The sequence below is a fragment of the Sebastes fasciatus genome, chromosome 2 (genome assembly GCF_043250625.1).
Source record: "Sebastes fasciatus isolate fSebFas1 chromosome 2, fSebFas1.pri, whole genome shotgun sequence".
Classification (NCBI taxonomy): domain Eukaryota; kingdom Metazoa; phylum Chordata; class Actinopteri; order Perciformes; family Sebastidae; genus Sebastes; species Sebastes fasciatus.
This window is the reverse complement of record NC_133796.1, coordinates 3052790-3071588: the sequence shown is the minus strand read 5'-3', so window position 1 is coordinate 3071588 and position 18799 is coordinate 3052790. Positions and strand designations below refer to the sequence as shown.

The 18799-nt window shown below is 39.5% G+C and overlaps 2 protein-coding genes and 1 long non-coding RNA gene across 6 annotated transcripts; 2 read left to right on the top strand and 1 right to left on the bottom strand.

The window, feature by feature from the left end:
* Nucleotides 1-924: 924 nt before the first annotated feature.
* Nucleotides 925-12401, bottom strand: lctla (lactase-like a). 4 transcript variants are annotated; one of them, XM_074658066.1, is made up of 15 exons: nt 9167-9305; nt 8474-8639; nt 8230-8390; nt 6854-6941; nt 6606-6715; nt 6395-6523; nt 6208-6303; nt 5484-5538; nt 5200-5361; nt 4811-5085; nt 3511-3637; nt 3204-3403; nt 3066-3129; nt 2861-2937; nt 1304-1439 (listed from the first exon to the last, which is right to left on the bottom strand). In XM_074658066.1, exons 2-14 carry the CDS (start codon nt 8601-8603, stop codon nt 2861-2863), a joined length of 1674 nt encoding a protein of 557 aa, XP_074514167.1. In that variant the 5' UTR covers nt 8604-8639; nt 9167-9305; the 3' UTR covers nt 1304-1439. The 4 variants fall into 4 exon arrangements, with proteins under 4 accessions (XP_074514161.1, XP_074514147.1, XP_074514154.1 ...); XM_074658060.1 differs by lacking the exons at nt 2861-2937; nt 9167-9305 and adding an exon at nt 12268-12401 and having other exon boundaries at nt 925-1439; XM_074658046.1 differs by lacking the exon at nt 2861-2937 and having other exon boundaries at nt 925-1439.
* Nucleotides 12402-12462: 61 nt separating this feature from the next.
* LOC141782026 (uncharacterized) lies at nt 12463-12995 on the top strand. Its single transcript, XR_012597014.1, has 2 exons — nt 12463-12568; nt 12700-12995. It is a non-coding gene; the product is annotated as an uncharacterized LOC141782026 (long non-coding RNA).
* Nucleotides 12996-14016: 1021 nt separating this feature from the next.
* crybgx (crystallin beta gamma X) lies at nt 14017-18793 on the top strand. The gene is made up of 6 exons (XM_074658035.1): nt 14017-14121; nt 14530-14578; nt 15428-15549; nt 16728-16863; nt 17463-17602; nt 18543-18793. The coding sequence occupies exons 1-6, from the start codon at nt 14078-14080 to the stop codon at nt 18673-18675; spliced, it is 624 nt and encodes a 207-aa protein (XP_074514136.1). The 5' UTR covers nt 14017-14077; the 3' UTR covers nt 18676-18793.
* Nucleotides 18794-18799: the final 6 nt, after the last annotated feature.

Here is an 18799-nt window from a genome sequence, read left to right as displayed (position 1 = left end):
AAAAGATCTAAAAAAATGTCCGAAAGAAAGATCTGAAAAATGTCCGAAAAAAAGATCACACAGGTTATACCACCTAAAGATCAAACACATCTTGTAAGGTGGTGGTGATTAAACCCATCTGTACACAACTATCTGTGCTGATGGCTTTTTACAGGGTTTCTACAGGGCAAATATAGCATTCAAACTAGGACAAAAATCATAATAAGACCAGGGCCATCTCAGGGATTTAGCATTTTACATTCTTCAATTGCACATAAATCACATATGGTGAATTTTAAGGCTAATTCTGCAATTTTGCAGTTTGAAAACCAAATAAAATTACAAAAGTATGTGATTTAGTATTTTTCAACCAGAAATCTGTCCTGGCATTGTGGAGAGGGCTTTAAAACTACATTTAAATCATTATGTAAGGATATATAATTTACAGAAAACATAATTTAATTATTAATATAATATAATATAATATAATATCATATAATATAATATTATATAATATTATATTATAAAGAAAAAAATAAGAAGAAATACTAATATACAGATGTTTTTGGTGGCAACTCAAAAATGTGTTAGGGTGGTTGGGGTTATTGGACTCATGAGCTCATTGCTACAACCCTGCATAACACCACATACGTTCCTGAGTAGTTTTGAGGTGTATTGTGTGTTTGTGTCAGTGTGATTCAGTCATCAAAAATAGATTCCAAAAAGATTCACTACAATAAACTATAAACACACACTGTGTACTCAACACCTCCCCATTTTCAGTATGTTGGTTTCTCTCTCTCATTATTTGCATCCAGTTTAAGGGCTTTTAATTTAAAAGATATGACTCTATCTTATCGTAAAAGATAAGGAAAATGTGTTTTTGTGATTTATTTTGAACAATTCGTTCAATAACCAGCAACATTTAAGTCTTAAAAATTGATTTAATTGAAGTTCATGATCCACAGAGAGTACAACACTTTATTTTCCATCACTCTTATTTCTTAATTTTACAAACTTGTTGACAATAAACCATCTCCTCTCTGTAGTTAGTTTGAGTAGCCTACAAAACCTGAGCTACGTCAAAAACCACACAAGGCCAGTTTGTTAAAAAATAATTAAATATTAATAATAATAGTAATATACCAAGCTTGAATTAATTCTTCCAGAGCTGTGACAGGTACCGGCTGATTTGACTCTATAGTGACAACCTGGAAAAAAAGTGTTTATTCAAAACAGAACAGCAGGACAGTTAAATCAACAAAATGCTCTCGACAGGATAAAGTTTACAGCTTTGAAGTCACTCTCAGATTCATGTGTGTGTGTGTGTGTGTGTGTGTGTCCTCAGTTGCGTCCACGCATTAGGAACATGAGGAAGACTGCACTGAGGAGGATGCAGAGCGTGCACACACAGGGAACCACGATCTCTGTCACCATCTCCATGTGGCCTATCAGCGGATCTGAAACACATTACATGGAAATGTAAGTAAATTTGATTAAACACATTCATTTTGGAATATGCAACATGCACCAAACTGAAATTACAAAAGTCTTAAAAGCTAGAACTCAACACAGGGACCCGGTTTAACCCTTCGGCATCGAGATCAGGACCCACCCCGAGGCCGTTTATTTTCATGTTCCTTTATTTAACTAGGTAGGCTCATTAAGACTGACAATATCCAGTCAGGATGCAATGATGGAGTAAAGGCGTCAGTTGATGTTGAGCTTCAGTGGTGCAAACTACCAAACAAATTAAAGTTGCACAAACCAGTTGAAACACAGTCAGCCTCCTGATTTGCGTCAGTTGCCCAGTTAGTACATCAGCCTTGCTAACTCCAAAACAAGCCAGTTTTGAGTTTGTTGTTTGGCAAAAACTTCTTATTGCTTTCAGCCACATCTCATGGTCTTGTCATGTTGTCATGGTTAGTTGTTATCAGTACTCTTTGCAATATATTGATGATATTCAACACAGATCACATGACAACAACTAAACCATCTCCATGAGAACTGAGCAGACTCCATCTGCTGAGGAAGGTCATGAGATGTGCCCGAAAGCTTCAGAAAAACAAGTAAGCGGGACTTTTTTTGTCAAACTCATATTTCCAAGTTCAAGAATTGTTAATGGACCTTAATGATAAAGCTGTTAGTTCAACATATCCTCATACAACGGTTCGTATAATATCTAACGAAAACGTTATTTCTCCTTTTTCGTTGGTTTTCCTACAAATGTCCAGCAACACGTGTCAATTTCCACTTGTTACATGCATACAGTCTTTTCAAAATAAACTTCTGTCTTCACAGGAAACAACTTCCTTAGGTTTAGGCAACAAAACTACTTAGTTAGGTTTAGGAAAAGATCATGTTTTGGCTTAAAATAACAGCGGAAGTGGCGTTACTTAAGTACGTAACTTTCGTGACAAATAAATCAATGTTGACTTTCGGTTTCACACGGGACACAAACGCTGGTGTCCTGGGTAAAAGTCTGATATTTTATGACTCACACATCCACCTGATTTCCTCCCTATGCGGCGTTTGCCGCTATTTAATTTCCTGGTTTACGATTACATGAATTACACATGAATTGTGAAATTACAGTGCATTCATTTTCCTAGGTATAGCTACGAACAGTGTATGAGAACAGCCCGATTAGTTATAATTCATAAACCATTTGAAATATATTTTAGAGATTGGCATTTTAGTGTTGCAGTTTAGCTAATCATTTTGTGTTTTGATGGAAAATCTTAATCTGAAGAGTAACTACAGCTGTCGGTGAAATGTAGTGGAGTAAAACACAGAGTATTTGCCTCTGAAATGAAGCAGAGTAGAAGTATAAAGTAGGATTGCATAAAGAAATGATCTCACTCAGAAACAACTGTTGTACCTAAACTTCATCATGCACTGGCCAAGCCTTTTGCATTCCTGCATGTTCCTGATTTCCCTGCAGGGACTGTCTTCTAGCTGGAGGGGCGAAACAAAGAAAAACCCTGTTAGATAGCGGAATAACAAGCTGGAGACAGAATTTTCCTTTGTTTGGCCCCACCTAGCTTCATCACAGCCTACACGTTATAATGCTTTATAGTACTAACCTGCAGCCAGGAGCTGGTTACTGGAGGAGCAGGTCTCTACGGCTTTCCTCTTCCAACTCTCCACCTGTAAACATCAGACTCAGTTAAACAACATGTTCTGCTCCAGAGGGAACATTTAGAGTGTAGTTAAGAGTTTACCTCTCTCTGATTGGGGAAGCCATTGGAGCTGATGATGCGTTTATAGAACTGGACAGAGGCCTTCGGGTAGCGTGGTTTATTTTTGTTCCTGAAGTCGACGTAGTAGAGTCCGAACCTCTCGGAGTATCCTTCATCCCACTCAAAGTTGTCCAGGAGAGACCAGGCGGTGTAACCCTTCACATTCACCCCGTCCTTCATCGCTGGGAAACAAACAAATAATACATTTAGTTTTATCTCAGGGACACTTTGTTACTCGTATAAATATGAACCAGACAGTAAAGTGTAAGAGTCAGAGTTGCTGTTTCACCTTTGAGCATTTCATTGATGTAATCTTTGAAGTACTGCATCCTCCAGTCGTCACAGAGGTCGGTGCAGATCATTTTCTCTGACACGCCGTTTTCTGTCACGTAGATCATCGGGTTTCCATACTGAGTCTGATGGAAAGACAGCGTATCACATTCAGGATGGAATACATACTGATATATCATATCATTATGTACTTGTATTTACTTCAATTTCATGTTTCGTAACCCTTATTTCTGTAATGGCGTGACACAAGCTATCACTTGTATTTGTGTGGCTTTTCTTCAATAGGTTTCTTTTTACTTTTTAAACTTAATTTCTTGCCTAGAGTTAGATGAGAAGATGGATACTATACTCTCGTGTCTGTGCATTAATTAACTACAGAGCTAGTGGGCAATTAGCTTAGCTTAGCATAAAGACTGGAAGCAGAGGGAAACAGCTAGCCTCGCTCTCTTCAACGTTTAATCATACGCATGCACAGAAGTGCTGGGCGGATGGATAAATGTTGTTGGTCAATAAATAATTACAAAAACTCAATGTAAAACCACAAATTGTCATTTTTACATTTGTTGATGATTTAAAAAAAAGAATATAACTTAATTATTGAGCTTTAGAGGTGTTGTCAGTAGGGCTGTCCTTGACCATATAAATTCTTAGTGGACCATCACTCATAACATTTTGTTGATTAATCGATTAGTTGATTTAATCGACAGATCCACTTTAAATCTTGTGTTTACCAGAGATGTGCTCATAAGTTTCTTAAGAATAAGTCATGAAAAAGCATAAAAAATGACTAATCAACTAAAGAAATCTTATTCAACTCAGACCAAAACGGCCGATTAGTTGATTAATCGACTAAGATGGGGCAGCTCTAAATGTTTAGTGGTGTATTTTTGAACTTTCGACAGAGCCACGCTAGCTGTTTCCCCCTGCTTCCAGTCTTTATGCTAAGCTAAGCTAATCACCTCCTGACTCTGGCCCCATACTTAACGTACAGACTTGAGAGTGGTATCGATCTTCTCATCTAACTTTTAAGCTATTAAGTTTTGTTTCCAAAAAATAATAAACTATTACATAAGGTAAACTTCCAGTACTTTCAAAGCCATCCATTGATTTTGTTTTAAAAAGTCTTTAAGCCCTTGTTTTATTTGGCTCTAAGCTATTTATATCAGTTGTCTTTAGATGGCTGTGAGAGGCCAGCTTGCATCACTTATATGCCATTATTATTGTAATTTGAGAATGTTGTATTTAATAGATCTTACACAGCTGGATATCTGGATGTTATTCAGATTCGTGTTGCGTACCTTGACGAAGTTCAACAAGCGTCGGAAACCCCAGGGAACAGAGTAGAGCCATTCAGAGCCCGGGTCAGGCCATCGTGGATCAACCAGCTCAGCGAGGTCACGATCCGCGAAGAAGCTATCTCCGAGGCCCGATGGGTAATTCTTCAGGGTGATGTAGCGGGTGGTGAAATGTCCGAGGCCCAGGAAGTCACAGGTTCCTTTGATGTAACTCTTCTCCTGAGGTGAGAAGACGGGCAGCCGTGAAGCTCCCAGGCCCTGCTGGCCGCTCTTCCTGCCTAAAGGTCAAAGTTCAATAATGATAACTAACACGTCAGCAGTCATATAATGCCAAATGACAGTCTTACATTTTTAAAGTATCATATAAAAAGTTGCGTTTGACGGGGACGTACCGATGTAATCTTTCATAACCTGGGGGTAGTCTCCATTGAAGATGGGGGTAGCGAACCATCCCATGTAGAACTGGATGTACCTCTCCGCTGCTTCGATGTCCCTCTGGTTGGTGATGTCCACTGGTTCCCCCCAGTCAGCCGTCAGCGAGATCCCAACCAGGCCTGGACACACACACACACAGACACACACACACAGCAACTTTATTATCCAGCATGGCGGAAAATGTATTATCTTTGACTTTATTCACAAAAAAAATACCAAAATAAGAAGTTTTCCTTTTTACCTTTTTGTCTGCTTCGCCACTGCATGTCATACGTGTGCCAAACTTTAGCATGTGCCTGTTTCAAAGACAGAAAGGCATGTGTCACTTTGATGTCTGTTGAACTCTGAAAGTCTTTAATAAAATCTCAGTGAGTACTAACTAGTTTAAAACTACAGATTTACTAAATCAGGTTCCACCATAGCTTTGTCAGTTTGCATCTTAGGCGTTATGTGCATCATGTATGAACCCCGTCAGGCTCATTCACTGTTCATACTTATACCTACAAAAATAAATGCACCGTAATTTTCATGTTACCCAGGTTATCATGCGACAGGACGTGTAGGGCTGCAGGAAGTCAGGTGACGTTGTATAAAGAGTGGCAAAGTCCTCGTAGGGAGGAGGTCGGAGTGTTTGGGTGGGTCAAACAAACACAGGACTTTCACTCAGGAGACCGCTGTTTGTGTCCCGTGTGAAACTGAGTCAACGTTGACTTATTTTACCTCAGGCTACTTTTGTTACGTAACTTCCGTACTTAACTAACGCCACCCACGAAGTTACGTTACAAACATACTTATTTTACATAACTGATTGCTCGTGTTGCTGGACAAAGACATGGTGAAAGGCCACTCTACTAATCATATCATCATATTACCAACACCAATGGACATGCTGGGTTTGTAATCCAGCCTCGGCACAAACAGAACCACACCGAACTGGACAGAAACCATCACCTCCTGAGTCTGACCTTGATGATGTGGTGGGCGGCTTTGTAAGCTCCGGTTCCCTTCAGCTTCAGTCCGGGAGCATGTTCCCCTGTTTCATATCCCTCCACAGCGATGGACTGAAAAACACAAGACGACACTCTCTGAGTTAAACACATCACATCGGTTCAAAAGACAGTGAACGCACCGTTTCCCTTCACCCTGACGTACCCACGGGTTGTTGAAAGTGATCCAGTACTTCACTTTGTTTCCAAATCTTTCAAAGCACAAGTTGGCAAAGTCGTTGAAGTAGTTGACCATGGTGACGTTCTGCCAGCCGCCATACTTCTCCTGTAACATCTGGGGAGTCAAATCATCATTAGTATCCATGCTGCAGCTCCTAATCTGTAAATACTGAAGGTTTATTGAGTTCAGAGCTCACCTGCGGTAAATCCCAGTGGTACAGAGTAACAATGGGTGTGATCTTATTGTCCAGCAGCATGTTGATCAGGTCATCGTAATACTTGATTCCTTTCTCGTTGATGTGTTCACCTGAAAGAGTTGCTAGTAAATTAATATCAATATTAACCATCATGACATCATTACAATTAGGGTTGCGTCTAATGAGCCCAAGGTGACCCACCAACAGTCCAAAATATAACATATATAATAGGTGAGGCATGTGGTTACTTTTCAGTCCGCTTGGTAAAATCCTCGGCCAGGAGATGGAGAAACGATAATGATTCAGCTTCATGTCCTTCATCAAGGTCACGTCGTCCTTAAAAACAAACAGCCGGAGACATTTTAAGGAATTCATTTCATTAATTAATTAATTTTAAGAAGTAGTTCAACATTTTGAGAAATGTTTTTATTTGCTTTCTTGCAAAGAGTCAGATGAGAAGTTTGATACCACTCTGGAGGCAGAGAGTGGTATCAGTCTTCTCATCTAATCCTCAGTGAGAAAGAGACCAAGTGTATTTCCCAAAATGTCGTACCTTTTAAACTCTAGTGGAGACCCCAAAGTTTGCAAATATGGGTAAATATATCTAAAATGATGCACAAGACATGTACAATATTTCCATTTGATTGAACAGTGCAGCCATAAAAAACATGGGTCTTGGATTTGAATGTTTCACTCTGGAACCATCCAACTCAGTCTCACGGCAGTTTGTGAAATAGTCAGGAAATGTAATCTATTTGATTCGTGTACTTAGACACAAATTTCTCTTTTTTTATCGTGACGCTCAGCACGACTTTCAACAACGTATTTTCACACGTGTCAATTTCCACTCCAGTCTTTTCAAAATAAAACAACTTAGTTAGTTTTGGGAAAAGATTGACTTGGTTAGGTTTAGGCAACAAACTACTAAGTAAGGTTTAGAAAAAGATCGACTTGGTTAAGTTTAGGCAACAAACTACCTAGTTAGGTTTAGGAAAAGATTGTGGTTTGGGTTAAAATAACTCCTGAAGTGCTGTAAGTATGGAATAATGGAAGTTAAATGACAAAAACTACTTAGTTAGGTTTAGGAAAAGATTGACTTGGTTAGGGTTAGGCAACAAACCTACTTAGTTAGGTTTAGGAAAAGATTGACTTGGTTAGGGTTAGGCAACAAAACTACTTCGTTAGGTTTAGGAAAAGATAGCGATTTGGGTTAAAATAACTCCTGAAGTACCGTAACTTAAGTACGGAAGTTACGTGACAAATAAATCAACTTTGACTTGCAATTACGTGGATAACATACGAATGATTTCGTGCTGACTATCACGAAAAAAAATTTGTGCACGAATCAATACGTTTTATTTTTCTTGACTATTTCACTGACTGCTCTGCAACTGGACTGAAACATCATGAAGCTTCAATGAAGCACTGAAACAAGATAATACAGAATATACTGTGTGACACAAAAGTTACTTTTTGGAATAAATGAATGTTTAGGAGTCCAATAAACACTTAAAACTTAATTTGACTTAGTCAACTTAATGTACAATATCTTGGTGCATAACATACATTTCTTTATCAGCAATTATCTGCTATTAGAGGTACTACATTTTCTTCTGTATCGCACCTTGAATTTGTAGTAGCCCTCACACGACATGTCTCCCGTGTCATTTGAGAATATTTTCCCCTGTTTGTGGGCGAATGCGTCCCAGATGCTCACTCCTTTTCCATCTATGTTCCAAGCTCCTTCAGTCTGATAGGCAGAGCTGCCGGCTCCCCACGAGAAACCTGCACAGGAGATGTCCATGCTTTGCAGATTATTGCCATGTTTGACTTTGTGTACATGACTATTATTTGATGTTCAATCGTACCAGTTGGGAAGGTGCCGTAGTAGAAGGACGTCCTCTCGTTCTTCGTCCAGTCAAAGTCCTCCCTGGCTGACACACACAGCACCAGGGCGAGGACATGGTACGACCTCAGGATGCACCGCTGCAGCATCATGGTCTTTGGCAAAGAGATCACTGTCTTCAGTTACACCTGCAGGACAATAATCACACTGATTTCACACATCATGGCTTATATGTAGGCATCCAAACAGCTACATCTCCTGTTAGTCTACCCTTAGTCTACTAAATTCAGATCACAGAATATCTTAAAGTAAAACTCACACAAAGGCGTCAGGTGTCCGCAGGTTAAAAGCATCCTACCTCAAACCCCCAAAACCTCAGCATCATTTGTTAAATATCTACTGAAAAAACACCCAGTCATTATCAGAGCTCGTGGATTTAAAGGAAGAATCTAGTCTCATTTCAGCCAGCTATAAGACACACTGACACAAAACGCTATCAGAGACAGAAAGTACGCCAGCTTGTCCAGCACAGTCAGGATGAGAGACATGTCAAGCTGTTGTAAATCTCCAGCGGCGCGAAAAGATGACCAAAGATTAGAAGATAAAAGTGGGTGAAAAGTTGCCTGAGAGTCGTCCTGCCAAAGCCTGTCTACATCCGTCCCTTTGCCTGCAGCCTCTCTGTCTCAGCCCCCAGAACCACATATAGATGTCTGACCTGCTGCATTTGTCTCCGCTGGAAACTGCTCCAAAATGCAAGAAACGTCCCCAAGCTTCTGGACCTAGTTAGAGCTCCCCCAGTGTCCCCGTCAGGTTCAGAGCCAATGTTACAAAAACAAAACAGAGTGAAGCATCCAGTGACATTTTCTGCTATTCATCAGCACACATGCAACGACCCCCCCCCACCTCCACACACACACACGCACACACACACACTCTGAATACCATTCCATTTGGAGTCAGTGAAGTGTGACAGTAAATCTGCTGGGGCAAACAGATCTTTTAGAAAAAGACACTGTAAGCAAAGTTAATGTCAGTGAGCCTGATCCATGTGTAGCTTGATCTATGAGCGTTATACTGTGTTGTAGCTGTAAAACAGAACAGATATATACTGTATATATATCACCACTGAAGATGCACTGACAGTATGTGTAATGCAAACAGTAAAAGTCAAATCAAAATGACAAACCACTCTGGAAACGAGTGCATCAGTCTGAGTGTATATATGAAACTGTCCACTACCTGATACAACAGATACACCATAAATAGAGCTTTTTAACAGCAGACATGTTGGTATGTCATGCACAGAAAAGCACAGGGGTAATTGATGACATTCAAAACAACTTAGATGAGCTAGTTCCAGGGTCCTGGCCTTTTGTCACAGCAGATATTTTGACTTGTCATAGTAGGAAAAGGCTCTGTTCTATTCAAGTGTTCCAGTGAAAGTGACCGTGAGCGAAGCATGAAACGATATCAGGTATCAGATATCAGCCCTCGTTTACCTAATTAGTTTCACTTCCTTTTCCTGCTGTCATCAGTCAAACTGCCTGCTGTGAAAAAGGTCTGTGGTGACTGAAGTGTATAGTGGTCCTATTTCTTCATTTGTATTTATTTTATGAGCTGGAGTAAAAGTTATATGCTTCCATCACCACAACTGGATCACAACAAAAACTAATCGGTTTCAGAAAATCAAAAGAAATGCTTTGATTGTTAGTCCATAAACCAGACCCCTAAAATGTGGCCGTCGTGCCACTTTGGAGGGACCATGTCTCATAGTCATTTTTTTAAAGGTCTATATCCCTAGTGTTGGAAAACGCATGATAGCATTGCAGTAATGGTAGCTTTCTATGTGCTATCACTCCTTTTTTCATCCCTCCATCATTAAAAGTTGTCCATCTTTTTACGCCATTTTTCACATAGATCCAGAATAAAAGAGGGAAACCAACACACAATATCATGAAGTCATATATCGTTGTAAAGCTTAGACTATAATCTATCCTTCAGTCACATTGTCGTGACACTGAGGTCAAGAGAATTTGACCTTTGACCTCTAATGCTGGAATGGGGCAAATTCTGAATGCAACTCCAAATGCCCTTATAACTAACTCCATATTGATCTGATGTGCCCATGGATAGTTCCAGCATAAAGAGCACAAAAAGAGCTTTAAATTGATATATTATATGACTAACAACATTTCTTATCAGAATAAACGTAACCTTGTGCAGTTTGTATCTGATAGGATGTTCAGAACCTTGCATTGGATTCTGTTATTGGGGTTTGTAAATGGCTTTCTTAGCAGCAGAAACACAAAATAATACAAAAACTCAAAAAACTGTACTAAGAAATTAATGCTCTATCCATTATTTGATGTTTTCTCACTCTTACCTCATCGTCAATATAAACATGTTACAACTGATGAGGCCCTGACTCAGTGGCAATGGGTTATATTCCAGGTGAAATGTGAAAATGAAGTTCACTTTTTTATAAAGGCATGAAACTTGGTACACTTGAACAGTTTGGAGCCCTAAACATTCTGAGACATGGAGCCATCGCAACCAAAATGACCGTAACCAAATTATGTATTTTGCATGATGCAAAATACATAATTTGGTTACGGTCATTTTGCATCCTATCTCCTGTGCTAAACATGATAACACAGAAAAGGTGATGTCTATCCCTATGTTTGGATGGCCAATGTTTACAATGATAACATTCACAATATCATAAACTGTTCAGGTGAATAATTAATGGTGAATTCAGTGATGTTGTATGAAGCAAATCACACTATCATGTCATGACATGGTCCCTCCAAAGTGGCACGACCAACCCCCTGGCTCATGGACTATTGAGAGAGCTCTTTGCTTTTACCCATCATGAGATGTTTCTTGTGTGACACCTTGGTAATGAGACACCTTTTTATAGGCCATCAGTTGGGCCTGAACCAGCTGATATTAGCACTGACAAGGGGCCGGATTGCTTTCTAATTACTGATAGATTTCAGCTGTTGTCTTGGCTTTCCATGCCTTTTTGCACCTCCCTTTCTTCATGTGTTCAATACTTTTTCCCTGCGTCATTTCACATTATTACACATAACTTAATTTCTGAACTTATTTGTTTTGGTTTCTTTGTATGTATAGATTACTTGGGTTGTTACCAACATCTGGTGAAAATTTCATGTCAATAGCACCTTTGGAAATATATTTACTGAGAAAAATGGTGACGTGTTCAATACTTATATTACTCCACGTGTTCAATACTTATTTTACCCGCTGTATATACTGTATACTTATAATAACATTCAAATTCAAAATTAATCCCACTAAGGAGCAATTAGTCACGAGCAGAAGTACTCAGAGAAACACAGGCCAACAAACACACCAAGGAGCTAAAATGTGGAATAAAATCTATAAATAAATATGTATATATAATAATAAAAAAGAAACCTATGGATCTCATTTTGAATGACAACTACAACCAGGTAAAAACATGACGACGCTCTGATGGCAACAGAGATAATTCCCTTCCTCATAGAGCTCTCTGAAAGGGGATCATTCTGCACAAAAAGTACTGATAATTTAATACTTTAAGTACATTTTGCTGATAATACTCTTTTTACTTTTACATGAGTGAAATCTTGAATGTAAGACCATGCACCACTGCTTCCTGACTGATTTAGAGAAACTGAACTAGATGGACTAAAATAACTTCACTTGTGTTTTATAGTTTGTTCACAGGCTGCAAAATAAATGTGAAATGTCAGTTGTGTCGCTGCATCAATCAGTGGAATACTTTGAAGTGAACTATACTGCAATATTTACCTGATTTGTTTCAGCCAAAAGAGACTTGATCTGCTACTAAAGGGGGTCTTATATCACTTTCTTCTATCTACTTGTAAAGCTTTTTCTCTGTGATAAGGTGCTCACTTCCTGATGAAACTACCACAAGAGACTGAGGGGTTGGACCAGACTATAAAAGAAAGTTTTGATCAGAGTCGACATCTTCTCTCTCAAGTAGCATTGAGATGCTACCAATGTACAGGGGCAACCTGCACAGACAAGGTAACTTGTCCGAACATACCCCTTGCACCCCTTGACCGTTGTGCCACCGCTGAGGTGAATGGTGAGTTGTTCTTCCACGTCTCATATAAACATTTCAAATCTGTCAATCTGAGTTGAGATATCGCTGTACTAAACGCCTGGTGGCTTTTATTGTAGTTGAGACTGAGTTTTTTTTTTCTTCATGTCTTGCAGTTGTCATCACCAAGACCTGCATGAACAGTAATGCGTGTGTTGGCCCCATAAAGTGCTGTAGCACAGACTTGTGCAACAGCGCCGTACCCACTGGTTCCAGTGTCCTCCTCCTGCTGGTGTCCTCAGCCATCATCACAATCTTCCTCTGAGGCTCTGCAGCAGCTACAGCTTCACTATATCGGTCTCCTTTAATTACCCAATTTGTAACTCTGGGAGAATAAACAAAATGTTGATGTAAAATCTGTGAATGACTGCAGATCAATATTTGTAATAAAAAAACACAATTTGATCGATCACTGAATTGTTGACTTCTTTAAGTTCTGCATTTCACATGACTGTTTACAGCAAAACAATAGCTTTGTTATGAAGCCTTAATTAGTGACAAAACAGGACATAAAATGTGATGAGCATATCAATAAATGACATGGTTAGTTGTTGATCCTGAGGATTAATGAAGGAGATCAGCAGACCTTAAGATTTCCTGCTTTGATGCAAGTTGTTATTTTTTACACGTATGTGTTAAAGTGTGAAACATTCAAAGGTCATCAAACGTTCTCCCTTCAGACACAAATAAAATGTAGAAAATGTTCGGTGTGCTCAAATGTGTGTCAAATAACTAGTTTCTTTATGCACAAAATATTCTTTTATCTTTTTTTTTTTTTAAAGACAAAATTAGGCTACACTTTATTTTAGAGGTGGAATAAAACAGAATAAGAAATGAGGAAATGTGGCGTGTCCTGTATATGGCAGCCGGATTATAAAACAGTCTTTATAGATGAATAAACTGAAGACAATCTACAAGCTGCTGGTTTACAAGCTGAAAATACAGAGTTCATCTTTTTATTTTCAGCAGTGGAGCCGTCAGGATGGTAAAGTCTCATCTGTACATTCAGGTTCAAAGAGGTTCTGTCAGTGCCCCCCCGCCGCCCCTCCTCTCTCAGGGTCATGACCTCAGTGTGTGGAGCCGGCCGCGCACAAAGCATGAATACAACCATTATCATACGGTGCATTGTTTACACGCCATTGTTGTGTAAAACGCTGAATTGTTCAAAGCCAAAACTGTTGGCACTGCACTCTCACATTTACATGTTAGTGTGTGTGTGTGTGTGTGTGTGTGTGTGTGTGTGTGAGTACAGAAACTCTGCTTGTTGTGTTTGTATATCTGCATGCACACATCTATTTGTGTGTGTTTGTATGTTGCAGCTGATGTGTGTGTGTGTGTGTGTGTGTGATAACCTCTCTGTTGTGTGTTTAGCATATCAATGGCGTCCATGGGCCCCGGCGACTGTTGCCGAAGCACTCTGAGCCTTCTAGTACCTGTCGGCTCACCTCACCTTGCTGTATTTAAGGGCCTTTCTTGTTGCGTCGCAGAGCTGACATGAACATCTTTACTAAGGTCTCAGGATTAGCCCAACAAACCAGGTACGTAGAGAGCGCCGTGTGAAACCCACAGAGCCAGAAACCCCCCGGTCAGAGCGGTGTCGAGGTGACGGAGTGGGGCCCGTGGCTCCACCACACCACCTCCTGCTGGTTCTCGTGCTCTGCTCTCTGTTCGACCAAAACGTTTCCCAAAATCACCTGATTTTGTGATCATTGCAGGAGACACGCACACACATGCTGAACAGTTTAGTGATGGCACGACAATACTTCTAAATCAATTATAATCTGTAACACTACGATGTTTCTTCACCAAAATGACACAAGTGATGACTCAGTTTCATCTCAACACACCATCATTTGCTTCTCTGTGATTGTTCCACCAGCTGTTTGAATCATGGAGTGGTGTGTTTGGGCTGTAATTATTCATTAAAAATGCTTCTATATCTACAGCAAGCTGGGGTCTGTGCTCCAACGTGCCTTCTACGGCTCCAGCGGGAGGGTGAGTCCAATCTTTATCACTTACTTTGTTAAATCAGCGTGTTGTTTTGAAACGTTACTTGTTTTGTGTCTGCTCTATGGTACTGAATCATGAATATATATTAATGTACTTGTTCACATGTTTTCGTTTATAATATAATACTTCTTTCCTGTGGGGACTTCTTGGTAAAAGTAACTTTATTTAAAGCTACGTAGCTTGGCATAAAGACTGGAAGCAAGGGGGGAAAACAGCTAGCCCGGCTCTGTCCAAGGTTAAAACCTACCAGCACTTCTTAAATTCACTAATTAAGTTGTATAATCTGGGTTGTTTAATCTATTCACACAGTGTCGTTATGTGACTGTAATTATTTCTTGACGACCAGCCCAGGGCTGTTGTTCACAAATCAACGTTTACTGCACGTAACTCCCCGTAAAATCAGGTTACTGTGAACAACATGGTTGCTATTTTACGTTACATATTTGGGAGCTATGTCATTGATTAACTAGCCTTCCAAACTGTCTTCAGATCATTTTTGTCTTTTAAAAATGACTCAAAGATGTCAGAATTATCAAATACAACAGTGTTTACTGTAGGTATTGGCATCAAAATGTTCAACAAGTGGAAGGAAAGACCCTCTGAGTGTTACTGGAGCTGTCACACAGTTTCTCTGCAAATGGCAGTTTGAACCAACCAAGTAAACTACAGAAAAATAAACCATACGTTTCATACTTAAAATCTCCCAAATTGTCAAACTAATACTAGTTTTTAAAAAATAATGTAATATTTATAAAATGCTGTGTTGATGTTTGCATCCCAGCCGACTCTGTATATTAATATATTTTCTCCTGTGGTATATCTGTGTGTCCTCAGGTGACCCTCTTCGAGCAGAGGAACTTCGCTGGCAGGCGACTGGACCTGAGCTCCGACTGCTCCAGGATCAGTGACAAGAACTTCCCCGAAAGATGCAACTCTGTGCAGGTGGAGAGCGGAGCGTAAGTCTACACCGCCACCTGAAGCACACGACGGGTCACTGCAGCACACACTGGGGTCCACGAGAGGACAGGAGAGGAGATGTAGTTCACAGTGACCTTTGACCTTTCAGTGGACTTCAGTACAAATACTGGTTTTTTTTCATCACACTTTTTTCAAATGTGTAAAAGTAAATATAGTAAATACACCTAAAACCCAGCGGTTCAGATAGGAGTCTATAAATATGCTCCATTATTACATCCATCAAGGTTTTCTTCATCTGTCTTTGAGCAGAATTAAATCTATACTAATTTCCATCAAGTTTGGTGGACAGATGAGTCTAGTCTGTCCAAGAAAAAGAATCCAAACCTCAGCATTTAGTTTGGTAATCTGCAGGTGGAACTATGTCCAGATATCAAAGTTAAAACTGCTCTTAATCTCAAAGTTCGAGGTTGTTTCTTATCGTCTCCTGAAAGACAAAATAATGTTGGATTAAAGGAATTGCTGCATAGAAAACACACGTCACAAAATTACACTTATTATGGAAAAAATTCACACTTTCACCCACTGTCATCAACTAAATATACACATTTACATTATATTTATTTTGACTGCACTATTTTATGCTTTAGATTATCATTTTGCTTTTACATTTACTTTTGTGATTTCCTCTTTTATATAAACACATTTTATGAGCATTGTTGAAGGAATATAAGACTAAAGATTTTCATTACCAATGACTTGGCTTTGCTATAATTGACAGACAAAAAAAGTCTTAAAAAGACCTAAACTGAAATAACCACACTAAATCTGAGTTTACAAGTTGTTTTTTTTAAAGTCTAGGATAAAAAAATACTGTTTGAACCCCATTTCAGTGACTTTATTTCAACTTGTAGTTAAGACCTGGTTCACACTAACATAAAGTCACTGAGCTGACACGTTTCTACTGCAGCTCATGAAACCAGCTCTCGGTTTGGACTCATATTTTGGACATTTATAATTGTCTAATTGTGAAAATTCAAGTTTTGAAACATTATAATTTTTTTCTGTCCAACAAACTTAATGCAAATAAGTTTATATTTAATTCAGATCAACAAAATCTCTCTGACCAAATCAGTATTTACTGGAAATCCTAATTGTTTTGTGTGTGTGTGCATCTCTGTTTGACCCTCTCCTCTCCTCCTCCTCGGTTCTGTTAAAGATGGGTCGGTTACGAGCATGAGAACTTCCGAGGCCGTCAGTACCTGTGGGACATGTCCGACCGCGGAGAGTACAACTGCTACGACAAGTGGTGTGCTCAGGTGGACCACGTGTCCTCCGTCCGTGCTGTCAAACAGGTGAGACGTGAAGCTGAGTACATGCAATGTGTGCACACTGTAGTTCTTGTTTAACCCTCTGAAGTCACAGCTGCTGCATCACTAACAGCTATTTCTCTCATGAATTCATCAAAGCATATAAAAATACACTTTAAATCTACAAATCAGGTAGATAAAGGTTGAATCTGACACGTTACAGGAAAGACATTTACAGATTTTACACATAAACTTAAGGTTTTAGATTAAAACCCACAAATTACAGTGTTGTTATTTAGTACATGTGTGGTATCAATACAATATGTGTTGGGTACCTGCAGTACATGCTAGAAAAGTGACATATAAATAAATACATTTTTAATTTCTGAATAGTTGCAAGATTAGGTTATTGTAAAAGTACGATACATTTACAAAATAAATACTAAGGGAAATGTATTCCCTGCACTTCTGAGGGGAATAATAAAATACATAGATGGAAAAAAGTCCATGTATAAGAGATGAAACTAAATGCACAATGATTTTAGACTCCAGAGGAATAATTAAAACCCAGGGTCAACTTCTCTAGAAACACAGTCAACCACCAACACACACTCACTGGTGTTTTTCCCCCTGTATATTTCCAGGACACTAATCCTGGCAAGGCTCAGCTGTTTGAGCGAGCCGGCTACTCTGGTAAGAAGATGGAGATCCAGGACGACATCCCCAACCTGATGAGCCGCTACAGCCTCAACAGAGTCGCCTCCATCCGCGTGCTCGGAGGAGCGTAAGTGCAACATCCTGCCTGGTCTCTTTCACTCTTCAATCAACTGATCCAAGGGGAAATGGCATTTTTGTTAAATGATTATTCAATAGTTAATTTTCTTTTGACCAGTTGCAGCTCTACTTAAATGTTTTGAGTCAAGTTTCTGGGACTTAAGTCCAATCTGAAGTCCTCATTTCTGGGACTTAAAGGGATAGTTTGGGTGTTTCTCAGTGTGGTTGTATGAGGTACTTCTCCATAGTCGGTGTATTACCTCCAGTAGATGGAGTCTGGAGAAACAGACAGGAGTACCAGCACGGGAGCAAAGCAATGTACTGCTGTGGATGGATTTTAGACACCTAAAAATATCAGTTTAAGTGTACACTATACTTAGAATATTCTCACCGCTTTACTTTGCTGTCAGACAGCCCTTTCTGACGGGGAACTGAAGCCGTTATCTGTGCTCTCTTCAAAGCCACCAGACTCCATTGACAAAAAACAGTAATTTTTCCTCGCAGAGCACAGGAGTTGTTGGTCTACATCTGCCCCAATCGGTTAGTGTGTTAATATTCTAAATATAGTGTACACTTAAACTGATATTAGGTGTCTAAAATCCATCCACAGCAGTACTTTACTTTGCTCCCGTGCTGGTACTCCTGTCTGTTTCTCCAGACTCCATCTACTATAGGTAATACACTTACTATGGAGAAGTAGCTCATACAACCACACTGAGAAATATCCCAACTCTTCCTTTAAGTCTGGCTTGATTCAAAGTCTAAAGACTACACAGTTCAGTCAACAAATCAAGAGCAAAGTAACCATTTTTCTATATAGCACAATATTGTTCTGTAATTGTTATACCAAATGTTTGGGATAAAATAACTGCAGCCTTTCATACTTTACATTTCCATGTCTTTAAGATCAATGAACAGTTTAAACGCTGACGTGTTGTGTGTGTGTGCAGGTGGGCGGTGTATCAGGAGCCGAACTACAGAGGACCTCATTACATCCTGGAGAAGAAGGATTACAACAACTTCTCTGACTGGGGCAGCCAGAACAGCACCGTCGGCTCCATGCGCAGAGTCCGCTTCACCTAAACAACACCACCACCTCTGATCTACAGAGGACTTCTCCCAACATCAAACTCAAGAAACGAAACCTGTCAGCTTTACACACTACAAAACCTATTTTAGTAATAAACTGTTAAAAAAAGAAGAAGCA

Coding starts and splice junctions, on each gene's coding strand:
- lctla (XM_074658060.1), bottom strand. CDS start 8,603: ATGATGCTGCAGCGGTGCATCCTGAGGTCGTACCATGTCCTCGCCCTG. Junction 8,391..8,473: donor CTACGGCACCTTCCCAACTG/GTACGATTGAAC, acceptor TCTCCTGTGCAG/GTTTCTCGTGGGGAGCCGGC. Junction 6,524..6,605: donor ACCACTGGGATTTACCGCAG/GTGAGCTCTGAA, acceptor TTGACTCCCCAG/ATGTTACAGGAGAAGTATGG.
- crybgx (XM_074658035.1), top strand. CDS start 14,078: ATGAACATCTTTACTAAGGTCTCAGGATTAGCCCAACAAACCAG. Junction 14,122..14,529: donor GGATTAGCCCAACAAACCAG/GTACGTAGAGAG, acceptor CTATATCTACAG/CAAGCTGGGGTCTGTGCTCC. Junction 17,603..18,542: donor ATCCGCGTGCTCGGAGGAGC/GTAAGTGCAACA, acceptor GTGTGTGTGCAG/GTGGGCGGTGTATCAGGAGC.